We start from the raw sequence: 17,169 nt of genomic DNA, 5'->3' as shown, positions 1-17,169 counted from the left end.
TAGTCCCCCAGATAATTTTGCATAGGAAGAATGCAAAGAGTTGGAATTCCTTCACAACGAAATTTCGTTTTAACGAAGTGATTTCTTCTGTCTCGTGGAGTTCGTTATAACGGGATTTGACTGTATCAATACGACCAAAGCAAATGATATCCATTTCTCATGCTTCGATCCCTCGGTAGAAACCATAGCATAGTACTATTCAGAATAGTAGCGCGCGTTCTCGGGGCCCTGGGGGACAGACGTTTTTTTAAGGCCCCCTTCTTTATGCAAAATAAGTGTACGTTTTTTGTGGAGCCCTCGGGGGAGGGGGGCCCTTTCCCGGTTGCCCCAGCCTAGTTACGGGCCTGGTACTAGTAAAACAGATTAACTCACCATTGAGCTCAAGAATGTCATTGGTGTAGTTGTAATAATAGTAGGACATCCTGTCACCGATGACCAATAGTTTTAACACGCTTATTCCTTGGCTGTCATCGTGATATTCAGTGGCAAGCGCAGAAAACTCCTGTGCAAATGAAAGACAATAATGTAAGATGCATGTAGTACCGGACGATACTTGTGCTTATGAAACACTAACACTACAAGATAATAATGAAAAAAAAACTATCCTGTGTTTGTTCTGATTTGATTTGAAATCAAATACAGGGGAAGCCCGTTACAACGACAGCTCTCAATCACGAGGAAAAAATTGTCGTTATAATGGATTTCTCGTTATAAGCGGATGTTTCTTTTTGTAACGTCAGCTCTTTGACAATTAGCTGCAAATCATTCGATACATCGAGATTGTCGTCATAAGTCATATTCGATTTTACTGTGTATTATGTCTTTGAAACCAAAGTAAAAAGCGTTTAAATCCTAACCAATATAAAAGTAATATGGCAATTCTTACTGTGCGGATAATCGGGAGTTCTATTAAACACACATGCCATTTCTTGCCATTTTCTATTCTAAAATAAATTTAATTTCACCGGATGGGGATTAGAGTAGTGGAACCATTTTATAAATACAGTCGAATCCCGTTATAATGAAATAATAAACGAAAAGACAGGAAAAAGACTTATAACGAAATTTCGCTATAAAGGAATTACGGATTTATGCATTGCTCCTATGTAAACTTCTCTGTGGGGGGGGGGGGATTAGAAAAGTGTTCTTTAAAACGAGACTTTTGCTATAACGGTATTCGTTACAACGGGATTCGACTGTATTTCAAGGTATATTTCGATTTTTATTACACACTGGAAGGACATTTACTCAACTTTATACAAATTCGCCACACTCTATCAATGATAAGAATATCATTAGATATGCAAATTTTCAAAACTGTTTATAGTTGCTTCAGATATGGGGGAGGCTCTACTGTATTCAGATACAAAATTGACAAAAATATTAGAAAAAAGAATTAATATAACGAGAAACCTCGATATAATGATACTCTGCGGACCAAGAAAAAAATATCGTTGTAGAAGGACTATCGTTATATTGGCAGGCAGCAGTTTAACATTAGATTACATTAGTCACTTAAACATTAGACAATTCTAAGCAAGACAAAAATATCGCTGTATTGTTATATCGAGTATCGTTGTAGCGAGGTTTCGATTAAACGTCGATATTGTGAAAAACTGATGAAAGCCTCATCGTACCCTATCTTCATCCGACATAACAGCTTCTGTCTGGTAGAATTCCATGTACATTTCGCTCATTTTCGGAAAACCTATAATATATGGAAATTCAAAAACATACATATTTAGAATATGAATCCATTCAATCCGTTTTGTAATTGATTACATTAATTATCCGATAATTAATTTATATCAGTTCTTCTACTTATTGTTTAACGTCTTTTCGGCTATAGATAATATTTAATTTTGGCTTAATTTTTTTGAAAATTAATTCAAAAACGAAACGGAAAAAAATGTATTTAATTGATATTTAATTAATGCAATGTAATTTTTTTAACATTTAAAATTTTTAACAACTTTTTAACATTTTTCTGAGGTTAGAAAAGAAAAATTCACAATAATTCTTCACACATTCATTCCAGCCGCAACAACTATGAATTAATGTTTCTTTGACACTTGACTGAATGTTTTTGACGTTTTTCCTGAGTCACGTGTGTTCACGACAATGTCAAATCTGAGTACAACGTGCTAATTATACAACGGGATTATACTATAAATGTTTCACAAAAGCTCTTTTATAAAACTTCAAAAAATTCAAACAATAAACATATCGGTTACATCCGAGAAAATTCAGGTGATGATCTTATTGGCTCTATTTTTCAAATTTTATAAAAGATCTTTTATCAAACTTTTATAGTGTAATCCCGGCCTAATACGAGGAACCAATGTAAACGTACTACCACATAATTGAAGTAAATACAGTCGAATCTCGTTTTAACGAACTCCTAGAGACCGGAGAAATCACTTCGTTATAAAGGAATTCCAGGATTCTGCATTGTTCTTATGTAAACTTATCTAGGGGAAAGTGTTCGTTAAAACGATATTTTTTTTTCGTTACAACGGCATTCGTTAAAACGGGATTCGACTGGTATTTTCTCTCAACCGAAATAGAAAACAAGTACGATCGCTAAAGAAACTTTTACAACGGAAATTTCGTATGGCCGGGATTACACTATAAAAGTTTGTTTATGAAACTTGAAAAATGCAACCAATAGGCGTATCAGTTAAGTTCGCTCGAATGTAACAGATGCGCTTATCGGTCACATTTTTCAAGTTTTACACAAGAATTTTTATCAAACTTTTATGGTGTAATGCCGGCCTTACACTATAAACGTTTGGTAAAATATCTTTTATAAAATTTAAAAAATTCCACCAGTAAGATCACCGGTTGCATTTGCCCGAATGTAACCGATGCGCTTATTGGTTGCATTTTGCGAGTTTGATAAAAGAACTTTTATCAAAATTTTACAGTGTAATGCCAGCCTTAGACTTATTTCTGCGAACAGAAGTTAGGAGATGAGGCGTCAAAATATTGATGTGATTTTTTTAGGAATTTGAAAATTCAATTTTTATCGTCATTTTAATTTTCCTGAATAATCAGTCAACATGTTGTATTTTCGTTTTCCCATCTCGCACCCCCAACAAGACACTCTGCCGCACCACCCGGTTGGGAACCACTGCGTTTAGAAACATACTTCCAATTACAATTTACTTTTAACCAATGGTGTGAGGTTTTCTTTAAATGCCATAAATTTTCTGAAAGTTTGTATACTTATTACAAAAATTAACTTTTCACTCAAACCCCCATGTGTGATAAAATGCCAATTTTGCGAAATGCAGCATCTGTCCCGAAAAGTCATTTGTGGAAAATTTCGTGGTTTTAAATGCAATATTTATTGAGATATTAAAAATTAAAAATTTTGGCAAGTTTTCATTCGGAAATTAAAACTATATATGTATACATAAACTGAAGAGCCAAAAAAACTGGTACAGGCATGCGTATGCAAATAAAGAGATATGGAACCAATCAGAGTACGGCGCTGCGGTCGGTAACGCCTATATAACACAACAAGTGTCTGGCATAGTTGTTAGACCGGTTACTGCTGCTACAATGGCATGTTATCGAGATTTAAGTGAGTTTGAACGTGGTGTTATAGTCGGCGCACGAGAGATGGGACATAGCATCTCCGAGGTAGCGATGAAATTTGGATTTTCACGTACGACCATTTCACGAGTGTACCGTGAATATCGGGAATCCGGTAAAAAATTAAATCTACGACATCGCTGCGGCCGGAAAAAGATCATGCAAGAACGGGACGACTGACGAGAATCATTAAACGCGACAGACGTGCAACCCTTCCGCAAATTGCTGCAGATTTCAATGCTGGGCCATCAACAAGTGTCAGCGTGCGAACCATTCAACGAAACATCATCGATATGGGCTTTCGGAGCCGAAGGCCCATTCGTGTACCCTTGATGACTGCACGACACAAAGCTTTACGCCTCACATGGGCCCGACAACACCGACATTGGACTGGAAACACGTTGCCTGGTCTGACGAGTCTCGGTTCCAATTGCTTCGAGCTGATGGACGTGCACGGGTATGGAGACAACCTCATGAATCCATGGACCCTACATGTCAACAGGGGACTGTTCAAGCTGGTGGAGGCTCTGTGATGGTATGGGGCGTGTGCAGTTGGCGTGATATGGGACCCCTGATACGTCTAGATACGACTCTGACAGGTACGTAAGCATCCTGTCTGATCACCTGCACCCATTCATGTCCATTGTGCATTCCGACGGACTTGGACAATTACAGCAGGACAATGCGACACCCCACACGTCCAGAATTGCTACAAAGTGGCTCCAGGAACACTCTTCTGACTTTAGAAACTTCCGCTGGCCACCAAAATCCCCAGACATGAACATTATTGAACATATCTGGGATGCCTTGCAACGTGCTGTTCAGAGGAGATCTCCACTCCGTCTTACTCCTACGGATTTATGGACAGCCCTGCAGGATTCTTGGTGTCAATTATCTCCAGCACTACTTCAGACATTAGTCGAGTCCATGCCACGTCGTGTTGCGGCACTTCTGCGTGCTCGCGGGGGCCCTACACGATATTAGGCAGGTGGCCAGTTTTTTTGGCTCTTCAGTGTATATATCTCTTTTAATCCTTTTATCCTGTCTTTTCCGAGTCCAGCGAAAGAGATCCTATATTTTTAACAGCAATACTCACAAAGATATTCGAATTAAAAATCTGAGAAAAGTTGTTAGGAAAGATTACATAAATGATGGGGGGAAAAGAAGCGTTGCCCGTTAGTTTTTGCTGTTCTTTCCCAACTTTTCTTCATTTGTGAATTGAAATATCTCAGTGACTATTGAAGTTAAAAGCATTTTCTTTTATCTTTTTTTTTTTGGGGGGGGGGGGCTCAGAAATGACAGGCAACAACTTTCTAATTGGAAGTTATAGTACAAGGGGACCGCATAAAAATTTAGACTATTTATTTTGTGACACACTGTATTTTCATTCTCAAAACGCGTATGGTGTAATTTTTGAACTCGTTCGGAGCATTTTTTAAATTGGAATTATACCTCTACGACAGGTGGTTGATAAGATGAAGGCCGCATTAGCACTTACAAGACACCCTATGAATTAGTCGAATTATTATTATTATTTTTTTTTTTTTGTAGGTTACGTTATAGGAGTTAATTTTCCTTCATTAATTCTGGAATTTTGCTTCAATTCTGGAATTATTTCCTTTAATAATTATTTCTTTCATTGATTCTGGAATTATAATCTCATTAAATTTAGAAATATCTCTTTCATTAATTTTGAAATTATCTTTCATTAATTTTGAAATTATCTTTCATTAATTCTGGAATTATTTCTTTTATTGATTCTGGAATTATAGTTCATTAAATTTGGAAATATCTCTTTCATTAATTTTGAAATTATCTTTCATTAATTTTGAAAGTATCTTTCATTAATTTTGAAATTATCTTTCATTAATTCTGGAATTATTTCTTTTATTGATTCTGGAATTATAGTTCATTAAATTTAGAAATATCTCTTTCATTAATTTTGAAATTATCTTTCATTAATTCTGGAATTATTTCTTTTATTGATTCTGGAATTATAGTTCATTAAATTTGGAAATATCTCTTTCATTAATTTTGAAATTATCTTTCATTAATTTTGAAAGTATCTTTCATTAATTTTGAAATTATCTTTCATTAATTCTGAAATTATTTATTTTATTGATTCTGGAATTATAGTTCATTAAATTTGGAAATATCTCTTTCATTAATTTTGGAATAATCTTTCATTAATTCTGGAATTGTCGCTTTCATTAATTTCGGAATTATCACTTTTATTAATTTCGGAATTATCATTTTTATCAATTTCGGAATTATCACTTTTATTGTATAATTGTGGAAATATCACTTTTATTAATTGTGGAAATATCACTTTTATTAATTGTGGAAATATCACTTTTATTAATTGTGGAAATATCACTTTTATTAATTGTGGAAATATCACTTTTATTAATTGTGGAAATATCACTTTCATCAATGTTGAAATTATCTCTTTCATTAATTCTGGAATTATCATTTTTTGTCAATGCTGAAATTATCTTTCATTAATTCCAGAATTATCTTTCATTAATTCCAGAATTATCTTTCATTAATTCCAGAATTATCTTTCATTAATTCCAGAATTATCTTTCATTAATTCCAGAATTATCTTTCATTAATGCTGAAATTATCTCTTTCATTAATGCTCAAATTATCTCTTTCATTAATGCTCAAATTATCTCTTTCATTAATGCTCAAATTATCTCTTTCATTAATGCTGTAATTATTTCATCGATGATGAAATAATTTCTTTCACTTATTGTTTTAAACTCCTATTTACGCCATAAGAAAATAACGGGGGACTGCGCGTGTTTTCACCGACTCACGTGATCTTCCGACGAACGATGTTGCGGACAACGTTCTCAGCACTGCCAAGGCGGAGACCGCTGACGTCATACTCCCTCCAGTAATATAAGCTCGATGATACAATCCCCTTGAAACATGAATGGCATATCTGTGAGTACTATACACGCTATTTGGATGTTTTTTTCTAATTGGAAGTACGCCTCTAGGATCAACGGTTCTTCAGCGAGTAAAAATGCGGCAAGGGGGGAATTATGGAATCACCCAGTATACAATATATTCATCATTATTCTTTTAATCATTTTTTTAATTTTTAAAAAAAGTGCCACAAGATCTTACTCTTCACTTGAGCGGACACCATCGTACAGGACATCGAAAGCACCAACAGGAAAACTCCCCTCAGTAAATGGTGATCCATCTTTGTGAGCTGCGTCTGGTCTTGGGAAGACGCTGTGAACCAATCACCTTTTGACTTCTCAGATCTAAAACAACAGGAAATCATCGAAAAAATGTGTAGTTTATGCAGTTAACATTAACGCTGGACGTTCTTCTTCAACCTTTCATTTTCACTAACATGATTATTGGCAAGTCCTTCCCAAAAGAAGGCACAAGATAACAAATAGAGGCATCCACAAAGTGTTTTCGACCCGTAGGTGCTTGGCTCGAGGCTTTATTTATGTAGAAGATTTCGATTTTAAATTTTTAGGTGACTGCTAGAGCACCCACAGCAGTGCCGTCTTAACGCACGGGCAAACTCCGGCACGGCCCGGGGGCTCAGAGTTCTTGGAATGCTTTATGCAGGGCCGTCTTAAGAGTATCGTGGGCCACCGGCTCGTGTGATTTTTCTGAGGTCCTCTCAGACAAATTTACATGCTTACTCTTGAATATTTCAACCAGATCATCATCACATCTCTTAATTTTTCGATAAGATACTCACGTAAAGTATTTAAGGATTCTAAGAAGTGTCACGAGTTCGATACCAGATTCGTCCTTGTTAGAAACTTTCCTGACGCGGGGGTACAACGAAAACGTGACCATAGAAAAAAGATTGCAACCGCAGAGAGTCTCGAACCGAAAGGTTAGCGCACCAACCTCTCGGTGAGTACCAAAAAAAAAAGGTCGTCGGGAATCAGGAATAAATTGTAGGTCCCGGACTAAATAGCCCTCGTATGTAGAAAATGACCGTAGAGAGACAAAAAATAATCAGAGAAATGGAAAAGGAATCATTTTGTCATCACTTTTCTCTTGAGGTCCCCGGGCCGTTCCCGGTTGTGCCCATGCGTTAAGACGGCACTGGACTAATGGTAATGAGATCTGGTTACATTTGTAAGCAGGCATCTTTAGTCAGCTCAGAAATATCAATTTGCCGGTTGGTGCATCATAATGCTCTTAAGATAGCCTTGACTGACAGGGAACCTTCAGTTCTGACGTTACTGATAACAGGGAATTTGTAGTTTGGGAGGGGAGGGGGCTGGAGTTGGACTTCATGCCTTTTTGCTCTACAAATTCAATAAAAAATTAATATTTGATCATTTCATAATTTTTGTTTCAAAACGGCCATTTTCTGCGCACGAGGACTAATTAGACCGGGTCCTAGGATTTACTGCCGATTCCGAACGGCACCCTGTTTTATACTCACCGAGAGGTTGATACACTAACCCTTCGATGTGGGACTCCCTGAGGTAGTAATCTTTTTCCGTCGTCGTTTCCTGTTGTAACCCTGTGTCAGGAAGGTTTCTGGCCTGAAAGTTTCGAATCAGCACCTTCTAGAGATAGAAGACCTCCGCACGCTGCTTGTGACGTCAGTAAGTAGTCCATTTTCCCTCAAAATATTCAGGGGGGAAAAATTCCCTGCTCGTACCAGTAACATCGTTGTGCGGGAAAAAAATGATCGGGCCCGGAATTGGTGATTTCTGCGCCCCTTATCCAATCACTATGCAGTATTTGTGAGCCAACCAGGAAGATTCTACGCCAAAATAAGAAGAAGTGAAATAGGATGCTGTGTTTCAAAATGTGGCAAACTTGCTAGGTAGTCTGAATGACGTTTATGGCAATCCTGGCGGAGGCCTTTTATCTCTAGGAGGTGCTGGTCGAACTCATTAATTAATTAATGTTATAGGAGTCCCATACATTAAAACTCGTAGTCTGGGATCCCACAATAAATCCTAGAGAACGAACCCAATGTCATTCGTGGAGCATTAGAGACAGACCTCAGTAGCCCCCAAAGTTCTGTAAACCTTTTTCTGATTGATTTTTTTAACCCGTGAACTTAGGCCTTGATTACACTATAAAAGTTTAATAAAAGTACTTTTATAAAACTTGAAAAATGTCACCAATAAGGAGATTATTGGTTACATTCCAGAAAATGCAACCGATGATCTTAATGGTAGCATTTTTCAAGTTTTATGAAAGGACTTTTATCAAATTTTTATACCGTAATCCCGGCCGAGACTACACTATAAAAGTTTTGTGAACGTGCTTTTATAAAACTTGAAAAATACAATTAATAAACAGATCGGTTGCATTTGCTCGAATGTAATCTATCACCTTATTGGTTGTATTTTCAAATTTTATTAAAAATACTTTTACAAAGCTTTTACAGTGTATTACACTATAATTGTTTTCTTAATATTTTATAAAACTTGAAAAATTCAACCAGTAAGATTATTGGTTGGTTGCATTTGCTCGAATGTAACCTATGAGCTTTATTGGTTGGATTTTTCAAGTTTTATAAAAGGACTTTTATCAAACTTTTATAGTGTAATACCGGCCTAATAGTGTAAAAAATCAAAAAAGTTGATTTCTATCAGTTTTTCGTGAGGACATCTAGCGTTTCATTTACTAGTGACTTATAAAATGTTCAAAAAATGACTTAAATAAAGATTTTATACATTGTTATGAATATTAATTTGAATGTTTAGAAATGAACATCAAACGTACGAAAAATTTTCAGTCACTTAAATTTAAAACTATTTTTCTAAAAAAATCTAGAAATTTTCATTAATGCTGGGACTTCTTTCAAGATGTCACTCTTAAATTTAAACGATGTCAATAATTACGTCGTTTCAAATGTGGGCTTAATTAATATAGGTTACCTGTCAGCAAGATTTGTCCAGGTATCTTATCCGGTCGCAAAAAACAGGAGTCGCTCTCAGACGAAGGAAGCCACAGTGTGGAGCACCTACTGTATTTCCCCCTTTGAAAGTCCTCTCAGCTTGAGCACCTCCCACCGAATGATTGGAATTTTTCTTCTTTCGTTCAATTCTCGCGAACTTTAGACGCGTGCGTATGTGTTATAATTCTTGACATTCTAATTCACTATCTCCGCTGAGTGATAAAAAGAAGCTGCAATAAGACGCCCCCTGTTCAGTACAATCATATTGTTCGATAACAATAGTAAAACTATTGTCCTTTTTTTCTCTCTCTCTCTCTTCATTACCTTTCTTTCCCCTTGAAACGATAGCGAAATGTGTGTTATCTGTTCGATATCGACTATCTCGTGCTCAGGACATGGAATTAAGGACTATTTTTTTAGTCGAAATTTCATATTATTGAATAAATAAACAACACATATATGCAGTTTAATCCTTTGTACAAGATATACAGAAGACTGGATGTTGTGAAGATATTTATTATTTGAGATGTTAATTTTTTTAAGGAAGGAAAAAACTCATCTCCGCCTCTACCGGGAATCGAACCCGGGTCCCTCGACTGCCGGACGAGTGCTCTGACCACTAAGCTACAGAGGAGATAGAGATTTCCCTTCGCTAGAGCGTATATGTGCCGAACGGAACCGTGCAATGGACGGTGAAACCGATCAGCTAATAGCTCATGGACGTACGAGCCACCAGAAGGCTATATATGACATGAATGTCGCTCTCCACTTGTTAATACAAGATATACGGAAGACTGGATGTTGTGAAGATATTTATTATTTGAACATACAGTCTTCTGTATATCTTGTATTAACAAGTGGAGAGCGACATTCATGTCATATATATATAGCCCTCTGGTGGCTCGTCGTCCATGAGCTATTAGCTGATCGGTTTCACCGTCCATTGCACGGTTCCGTTCGGCATACATGTGCTCTAGCGAAGGAAAATCTCTATCTCCTCTGTAGCTTAGTGGTCAGAGCACTCGTCCGGCAATCGAGGGACCCGGGTTCGATTCCCGGTAGGGGCGGAGATGAGTTTTTTTCCTTCCTTAAAAAATTAACATCTCAAATAATAAATATCTTCACAACATCCAGTCTTCTGTATACCTTGTATTAACAAGTGGAGAGTGACATTCATGTCATAATCCTTTGTAGTTAATTGTTTAATAAATACCTGAAGATAATTTAATGTGAGAGTTGATTGGTGTGTGATTATATTTCTCCAAAGAAATTAGGATTGCAAAAAACGATGGCATTGTCAGTTGTCCAAATAATCGCTAATCGTTTCTGGAAAAATGGTCAAGTCGACCTTTTCTTGGTGCAAGAGAACGGAGAAAATACGGGACGTTGCTAATTATCGCCAAAATAATCACCAATTGTTCCTGAAACTGCCAAAATATTCTAACCATCATTAGAAGAATCACAATCTCCAGAAAAGGAAGAGCGAAAAAAATGAATTGTATTTGAAGCAGTTGACCTTAAACAGCGATTCACTGACCCCCGTTAGGAGTCCTTTGAAAAGTTTCAATTGGGAAGGGGGGGTCCGTGAAAAATTGGATGAAGAATTGAATTACAAAATATTTCCACAATTATGCAAAGAAATCTTTTCATAATTAATAAAAATTCATATTTGATGGAAAAAATAATTTCAGAATTAATGAAAATCCCTATATACAATGAAAAAATAATAATTCAGAATTTAGAAGAAAATTCGCATTCAACGAGAAAATAATTTTGTGGAAAAAAGGATACTTCACACATAGTTAATTAATGAGTTAACTCATATTTAATCATAATAGGGTATTCCTGTTTGACTCCTTGGCCCAACCGTTAAGACACAACTGTATAAATCTAGATATCACGGAAGGGCTGATTTGCAATTAAATTCCATCAAAAAATTTTTTCTGGCCCGAAATGGCTGAAAGTTTGAAGAACCCCCTGGGTTGGAACACCCAGAATCGAAAAAAAAAAACTATGAAAGAAATGCTCTTTGTAGCGGTAGTTTGTTTGTTAATGGTAGGTTACTAGACGTCTCGTATATTTCAATGAAATACAGGGTGATTATAAAAAAACTATCCCGACATATGGGCCCCCTAACTATCATACCATTCACAGAAACTGGATGAAATTTTGGCATAAGGTATTTTGATGTATGCGCTCGAGAATGATATCGAAAACAACAGTGTCACTCTAACAGTTACGGTTATAGTGAGAAAATTTCGAAAATATCAAATGGCAACACCATTTTGTACCATGGCGTGTGGCTTTACACTAAAAAAAAAAAACCAGATTCATCACAGGGTGAACTAGGCTAAAGCCCTGTCATCCTCCCGCCAGAGTCTTCTTTAAGGGCGGCAGGTAAGCTTGAGCCGCCCCCTTGCCCCCAGTAACATTTCTCACATACTTTATTAGACGCTGGCATTTTGAACATAGGCAGAGATGGACTTGGAAGTCGGGGAGGGCACGTTCATTATTGCTGGGGGAGGGGGGGGGGCATGATGATGACGTTACTTTCAAGTAACCGGTAAATTAATTTGTTGCATACTAAATACATTTTTGTCTGTTTTTCGGGCTTCAATTAGAACTAAAATTAGCTTACCTACCAAAAAAATTTACATGACGATCATTTCATTTTCTCATATAATGTGGACTATAATGTGGAAGAATATACAGGGTGTCCTGTAAGTGCTAGCACTGCCTTTATCTCATCAACCGGCCTCGTAGAGGTATGGTTCAAGTTTAAAAATCGCTCAAAAGCCGCTGAAAATTTACCCAGTACCAGTTTTGAAAAGGGGAATATATATACAGCGTGTGACAAAATAAAAAAAATACAATTTTAAACGGTCCCCCGTCCTCTGACTTCCAATCAGAAAGTTTTGCCATTTTTTAGTCGCTGAGATATTCGGATTCATAAATCGGAGAAAAGTTGGGAAAGGAATGTTGTCCGTTAGTTTTTGCTGTTCTTTCCCAACTTTTTTCCGATTTTTTTGAAATTCACATATCTTAGCGAATACTGCACTTGAAAACGTGGAATTTTTTATGTTGGCCTCAGGAGATACAGGGCAAAAAAACTTTCTAATTAGAAGTTAGAGGATAAGGTGACCATATGAAAGTTTAGATTTCTTTTGTAATGCGCCGCGTATTTTCATGCAGTCCGGGGATATTACTCCGTGATCTTTACCCTTTAAGCGGTTTTTAAGATTTTCCTGATCCACATTATAACTGCCACATTTGAAATTGCGGAACCTTCACAAATTGCCATTTAGTTGCAAGAATTCTTTTTTCCGGTTGCGCTCTCTTTTATCTAACCTAGAACAAAAGCCGACTCCGCCCACTAGCAGTTTATTGGTCAGAGTAGGGGGGTGGGGGGAATGGCAAACATATTTTACTGTAAGAATAACTCCAATGCGTTTTCGGACGCCGAGATATTTCAGGGTGGCTGAAATAAAGCAGATCAAGATTGACCAGATATTTCGGGATTGCCGCTGAAAAGGATTAGTGAAAATTATTTTCATCCACGATTTAGTCAGCATTACAAATTCAAGTAAGCTTCGTCAAAAATCAGAAACAAAAGGGAAATTCTTATAAAAGACTTCCCCATTTGAGGTAACGGAAGTAAGTTGCTTTGCATCAGTCTGGGGTGGTGGGTGGTTCCATAAAAGATATTGGGACAGCTAAAAAAACGGAGACATACGGTAATGTCCCGTGAAATATTTCTCATATGATCTCTGTAGTCCAAGGGAATTACTCCGTAATCTTAAGATCATCTCTTAGCCCGTTGTATATACAGTCGAATCCCGTTTTAACGAATACCGTTATAGCGAAAATCTCGTTTTAACGAACACTTTTTAATCCCCCAAACAAGTTTACATAGTAACAATACTAGGTAATCTGGAATTCTTTTATAACGGAATTTCGTTTTAACGAAGTGATTCCTCCGGTCTCTTGGCGTTCGTTATAACGGGATTCGACGGTATTTTGTATGTATTGTGCATTTAGATCATTCGTATCTTCCACCTCAACATGCCAAATTCGTCTTCTTACTTGCCCCACAAGTCTTCTCTTCACTTTTGAAATCTTAGACTGCGGTCTCTAGCCGTTATGTACCACACGTGCAATTTTTCTCTCTGGTAATTGGATTCCGCTATCCATTTTTAGTCAGATGGCTTGTACATCGACTTGATAGCTGTCTTCATAAGGAGAACGAAGCGAGTGATTTGATACTTGTGAGTACGGGGCAAGGGGGAACCACTACTATGAATCTTTGCTAATTTTTCCGACACAACCCTGCCTCTTTTGAGGTAACGGAAGTAAGTTGTTTTGCATCAGTCCGGGGCTGTGAGCGGTTCTATCTATCTTAGTCCGTACGGAGATCGCCTAAATGTCTGAGGTAGGCAAATTGAACATTAATTTTGAGTTTTGCAGATAGAATTCTAGTTACAGAGACTTTTTTGTTACCTGCTTAACATGATAGTTAAGATTCAGGAGAGTGTCTATGTATACTCCCAAGTGCTTTGTCGCAATGCTTGGGTCAATCGCTTGATGTTCAATAAACAAGTAAGAATTTTGTGGAATCGCTTTTTTGTCAGCCACATAAAAACGCACTTTGAAACATTTAATTTTGCCCTATTTACTAAATTCCAGTATTCCACTTCTTCCATCAGCTTGGAGGTTGCTAAGAGCCTTAGAAGTTATCCCATCTGTGCATATCATGAGGACATCGTCAGCATATAAAGATAAAATTCCCTTAGGCTCCTGCGGATAATCATCCATAAAAATATTGTGTAATATAGGTCCTAAGTTTGATCCTTGATTGATTCCCGTTTTAATGCACTTTTTGGAAGAACATGCTTCGCCTATTTTGATCTGAACTATTCTGAAAAATAAGTACGATCGCAAAAATTTAATGATTATCGAGGGATAACCTCTGTTGATCATCTTCAGTAGGAGCTTCTCGTTCCAAATGCAATCGAAAATGCCTTGTTATAATCTAAAAAAAGCTCCTACTGCATAGGCTTTGTAGTTTTTAGCCGCTTGAAGGCATTCCACAACCCTCACGAGTTGATTTGTAGTACCGGGGCCTCTTTTAAAATCAAATTGCTCGGCTCTGGCTAGATTGTGATCCATAAATTTGTTCAATCTTGCTGCAAATACCCTTTCGAATAATTTAGACAGATGTGGAAGAAGGGCGATGAGTCTGTATGAACTGCAGCACTCTTTTGGTTTATCTTGCTTCGGTACAACCTTCATAATGGCATTTTTCCAGTAATCTGGAGAGCACACTTGATCAAGATGAATGAACATCAAAAAGAAATCTTAATTAATAAAATTTCGGGTAGTATATCATAATATAAATCTTTTAAATAAAGCAACAGCCTATAAAATTCAAAAAATGATATAAAATTAAAATGATAAATTTTTTATTTTTAAAACCTGGATGTTATTAGGAAATATTCTCATTATTAGAGATCACAGCACATTTGTCACCTTTTACTAAAAATATTTGATAACAGATGGCGCTAAAAAATCAAATATATCATTTTTTTTTTTTTCTCTGACAAAAAAGTTTTCAGCGGTACCAAAATACGGGGTGATTATAAAAAAACTATCCCGCCATATGGGCCCCTAACTATCATACCATTCACAGAAACTGAATGAAATTTTGGCATAAGGTATTTTGATGTATGCGCTCAAGAATGGTATGGAAAACAATAGTGTCACTCTAACAGTTACGGTTACAGTGAGAAAATTTCGAAAATATTAAATGGCAACACCAAGTTTTTTGTATTGGAATGCGATCTCCATTGTGAAAAACACTAAATAGCGTTGGAATGGCACCTGTAGCACGAAAATCCCCGGAGCTAGGCAAGGAAAAAGGACTTTGCCGTGCACCAAAGCATTAATGTTCGTTTCATTCGTCACACCGAGATCCCACAAGGCCTGATTAGTCCTCCACAAGGTCATGTGGAAACACAATAAAATGCTTTATTTTATGCTGCTTCTCTGTCCTTATTGGTTGTCCTCACTTTTAGCCTATCTACCGCCGGTGATTTTCGTGCTACAGTTGCCGTTCGAACGCTATTTAGGGTTTTTCACAATGGAGATCACATTCCAATACAAAAAACTTGTGCCATCCGTAATTATGCCACGGATCACTGAAGTAACCTGGGAATGTTCCTCGAGTAACTTGAGTGATGTAGAACCACACTGGAGGGTCCGCTTAAGTTCTCTAAAACTGTGTCACATGTCACTCAAGGGATCTCTAAATGTGCCACGCATCCTTCAAGTGTTCTGGAACTGTGTCGCCCGGGTGTGATCTTTGAATGTGAAAGGGATCTTTGAGACTTACTTCAATGATCTGAAAATGTGCTACGGGCCACTTAAATACTCTGGAATTGTGCCACGGGTCATTTAAGCGATTTGTAAATGTACGGCAGGGTTCATTTTTACAAAATTAGGTTTGAGGGGGGCAAGCCCCATCAGATAACCTTCAGGGCCGCATTTGGTCTGCGGGTAAAGGGTTTACCATATATGGCTTACTTGCACCCAACACTAGGATCGTTTCCTCCGATTCACATTCTAATGACATTTTCGATATGTTATCAAAATAGTCTCATTATTAAGATTTGGCGAGATAGATTCGAGCGTTTCTTTTGGACACCAACAAATCCAATAGATTTTGTCATTTTAATAGTGCCATAACTCATCCCATTTTCCAGATAAAAATCAAACTATCAAGTCCGTAGTGGGGGGGGGGGGGTTACCAGACCCCCCAAGTCCCCCCTCGCTACGCCCCCCCCCCGAAATGTGAGAAAATGACCGAGAAAAGGGAAAAAGATGGCCAAATCTATTGTTCTATCACTTTGGTCCCCCCCCCCGAACGAAATTTCTGGCTACGCCCCTGCAAACTATAGTATAATAATATCTATTGAAATTTTGCGGGTCACAATTTATAAAATTAACTTCTCGAAATCGCGTTGTAGCGAAATCGCATAAAGCGAGACAGATACCTATAACCCTTTATTCACCGCCATATGCATTATCCAGCTATTTCAGCGATAACGAACAATTACTTTTTGCGACGTTTCGTATTTTCTCGTTTCCCCCCCCCCCCCCCCCCCCCGATAGCATAAGATCAGAGTAGTCTATACTGATATTGATATGTTTATACGCTGGATCATGATGTGAAGTGCTGCTATCTGTTTGTTCAGTTATGAAACAAACATAAAATAAAAAATCGATATGGACTGATCGAATTATCCCAAATTTCACGATTGATTAAGACGATAGAGGTTTTTTCGTTACCGCCATATACAGTTGGATTCCCGTTTCAACGAATACCGTTATAGCGAAAATCTCGTCTTAACGAACACTTTTCGAATCCCCCCAGCTAAGTTTACATAGGAATAGTGTGAACACAATCCAAGCGTTCCATTTTTGTAATACTTTTTTTTTTTTTTTTTTGCATTGTGGGCTCCGGCCTAATGCTGAATAAAGACTACTATTATAGGAACAATGCAAAAACCTGGAATTCCTTTATAACGAAATTTCGTTGTAACGAAGTGATTTTTCCGGTCTCTTGAAGTTCGTTATAACGGGATTCGGCTGTATATACT

At 37.2% G+C, this 17,169-nt stretch overlaps 1 protein-coding gene and 1 non-coding gene across 2 annotated transcripts in view; one reads left to right on the top strand and one right to left on the bottom strand.

Moving 5' to 3' along the window:
- The window catches only part of LOC149077930 (uncharacterized), a 55,139-nt gene extending 45,378 nt beyond the window's left edge, over window positions 1–9,761 (bottom strand). Inside the window, exons 1-4 of the mRNA XM_089241537.1 lie at window positions 9,495–9,761; window positions 6,739–6,881; window positions 1,638–1,708; window positions 373–502 (exon numbers count right to left, since the gene is read on the bottom strand). Coding sequence (XP_089097663.1) covers window positions 373–502; window positions 1,638–1,708; window positions 6,739–6,817 — 280 coding nt within the window. The 5' untranslated portion in view covers window positions 6,818–6,881; window positions 9,495–9,761. The remainder of the gene's footprint in view (window positions 1–372; window positions 503–1,637; window positions 1,709–6,738; window positions 6,882–9,494) is intronic.
- A 748-nt stretch (window positions 9,762–10,509) lies between these two features.
- On the top strand, window positions 10,510–10,581 carry TRNAA-GGC (transfer RNA alanine (anticodon GGC)). Its single transcript has one exon. It is a non-coding gene; the product is annotated as a tRNA-Ala (tRNA).
- The last annotated feature ends 6,588 nt before the right edge of the window (window positions 10,582–17,169 follow it).

The sequence above is a fragment of the Pholcus phalangioides genome, unplaced genomic scaffold (assembly GCF_987345545.1).
Source record: "Pholcus phalangioides strain wild (caught in Gottingen) unplaced genomic scaffold, Ppha-v1.0 ptg000014l_1, whole genome shotgun sequence".
In the NCBI taxonomy this organism is placed as follows: Eukaryota; Metazoa; Arthropoda; class Arachnida; order Araneae; family Pholcidae; genus Pholcus; species Pholcus phalangioides.
Note: the sequence above shows the minus strand (reverse complement) of the source record. Positions and strands in the feature narration are given on the sequence as shown.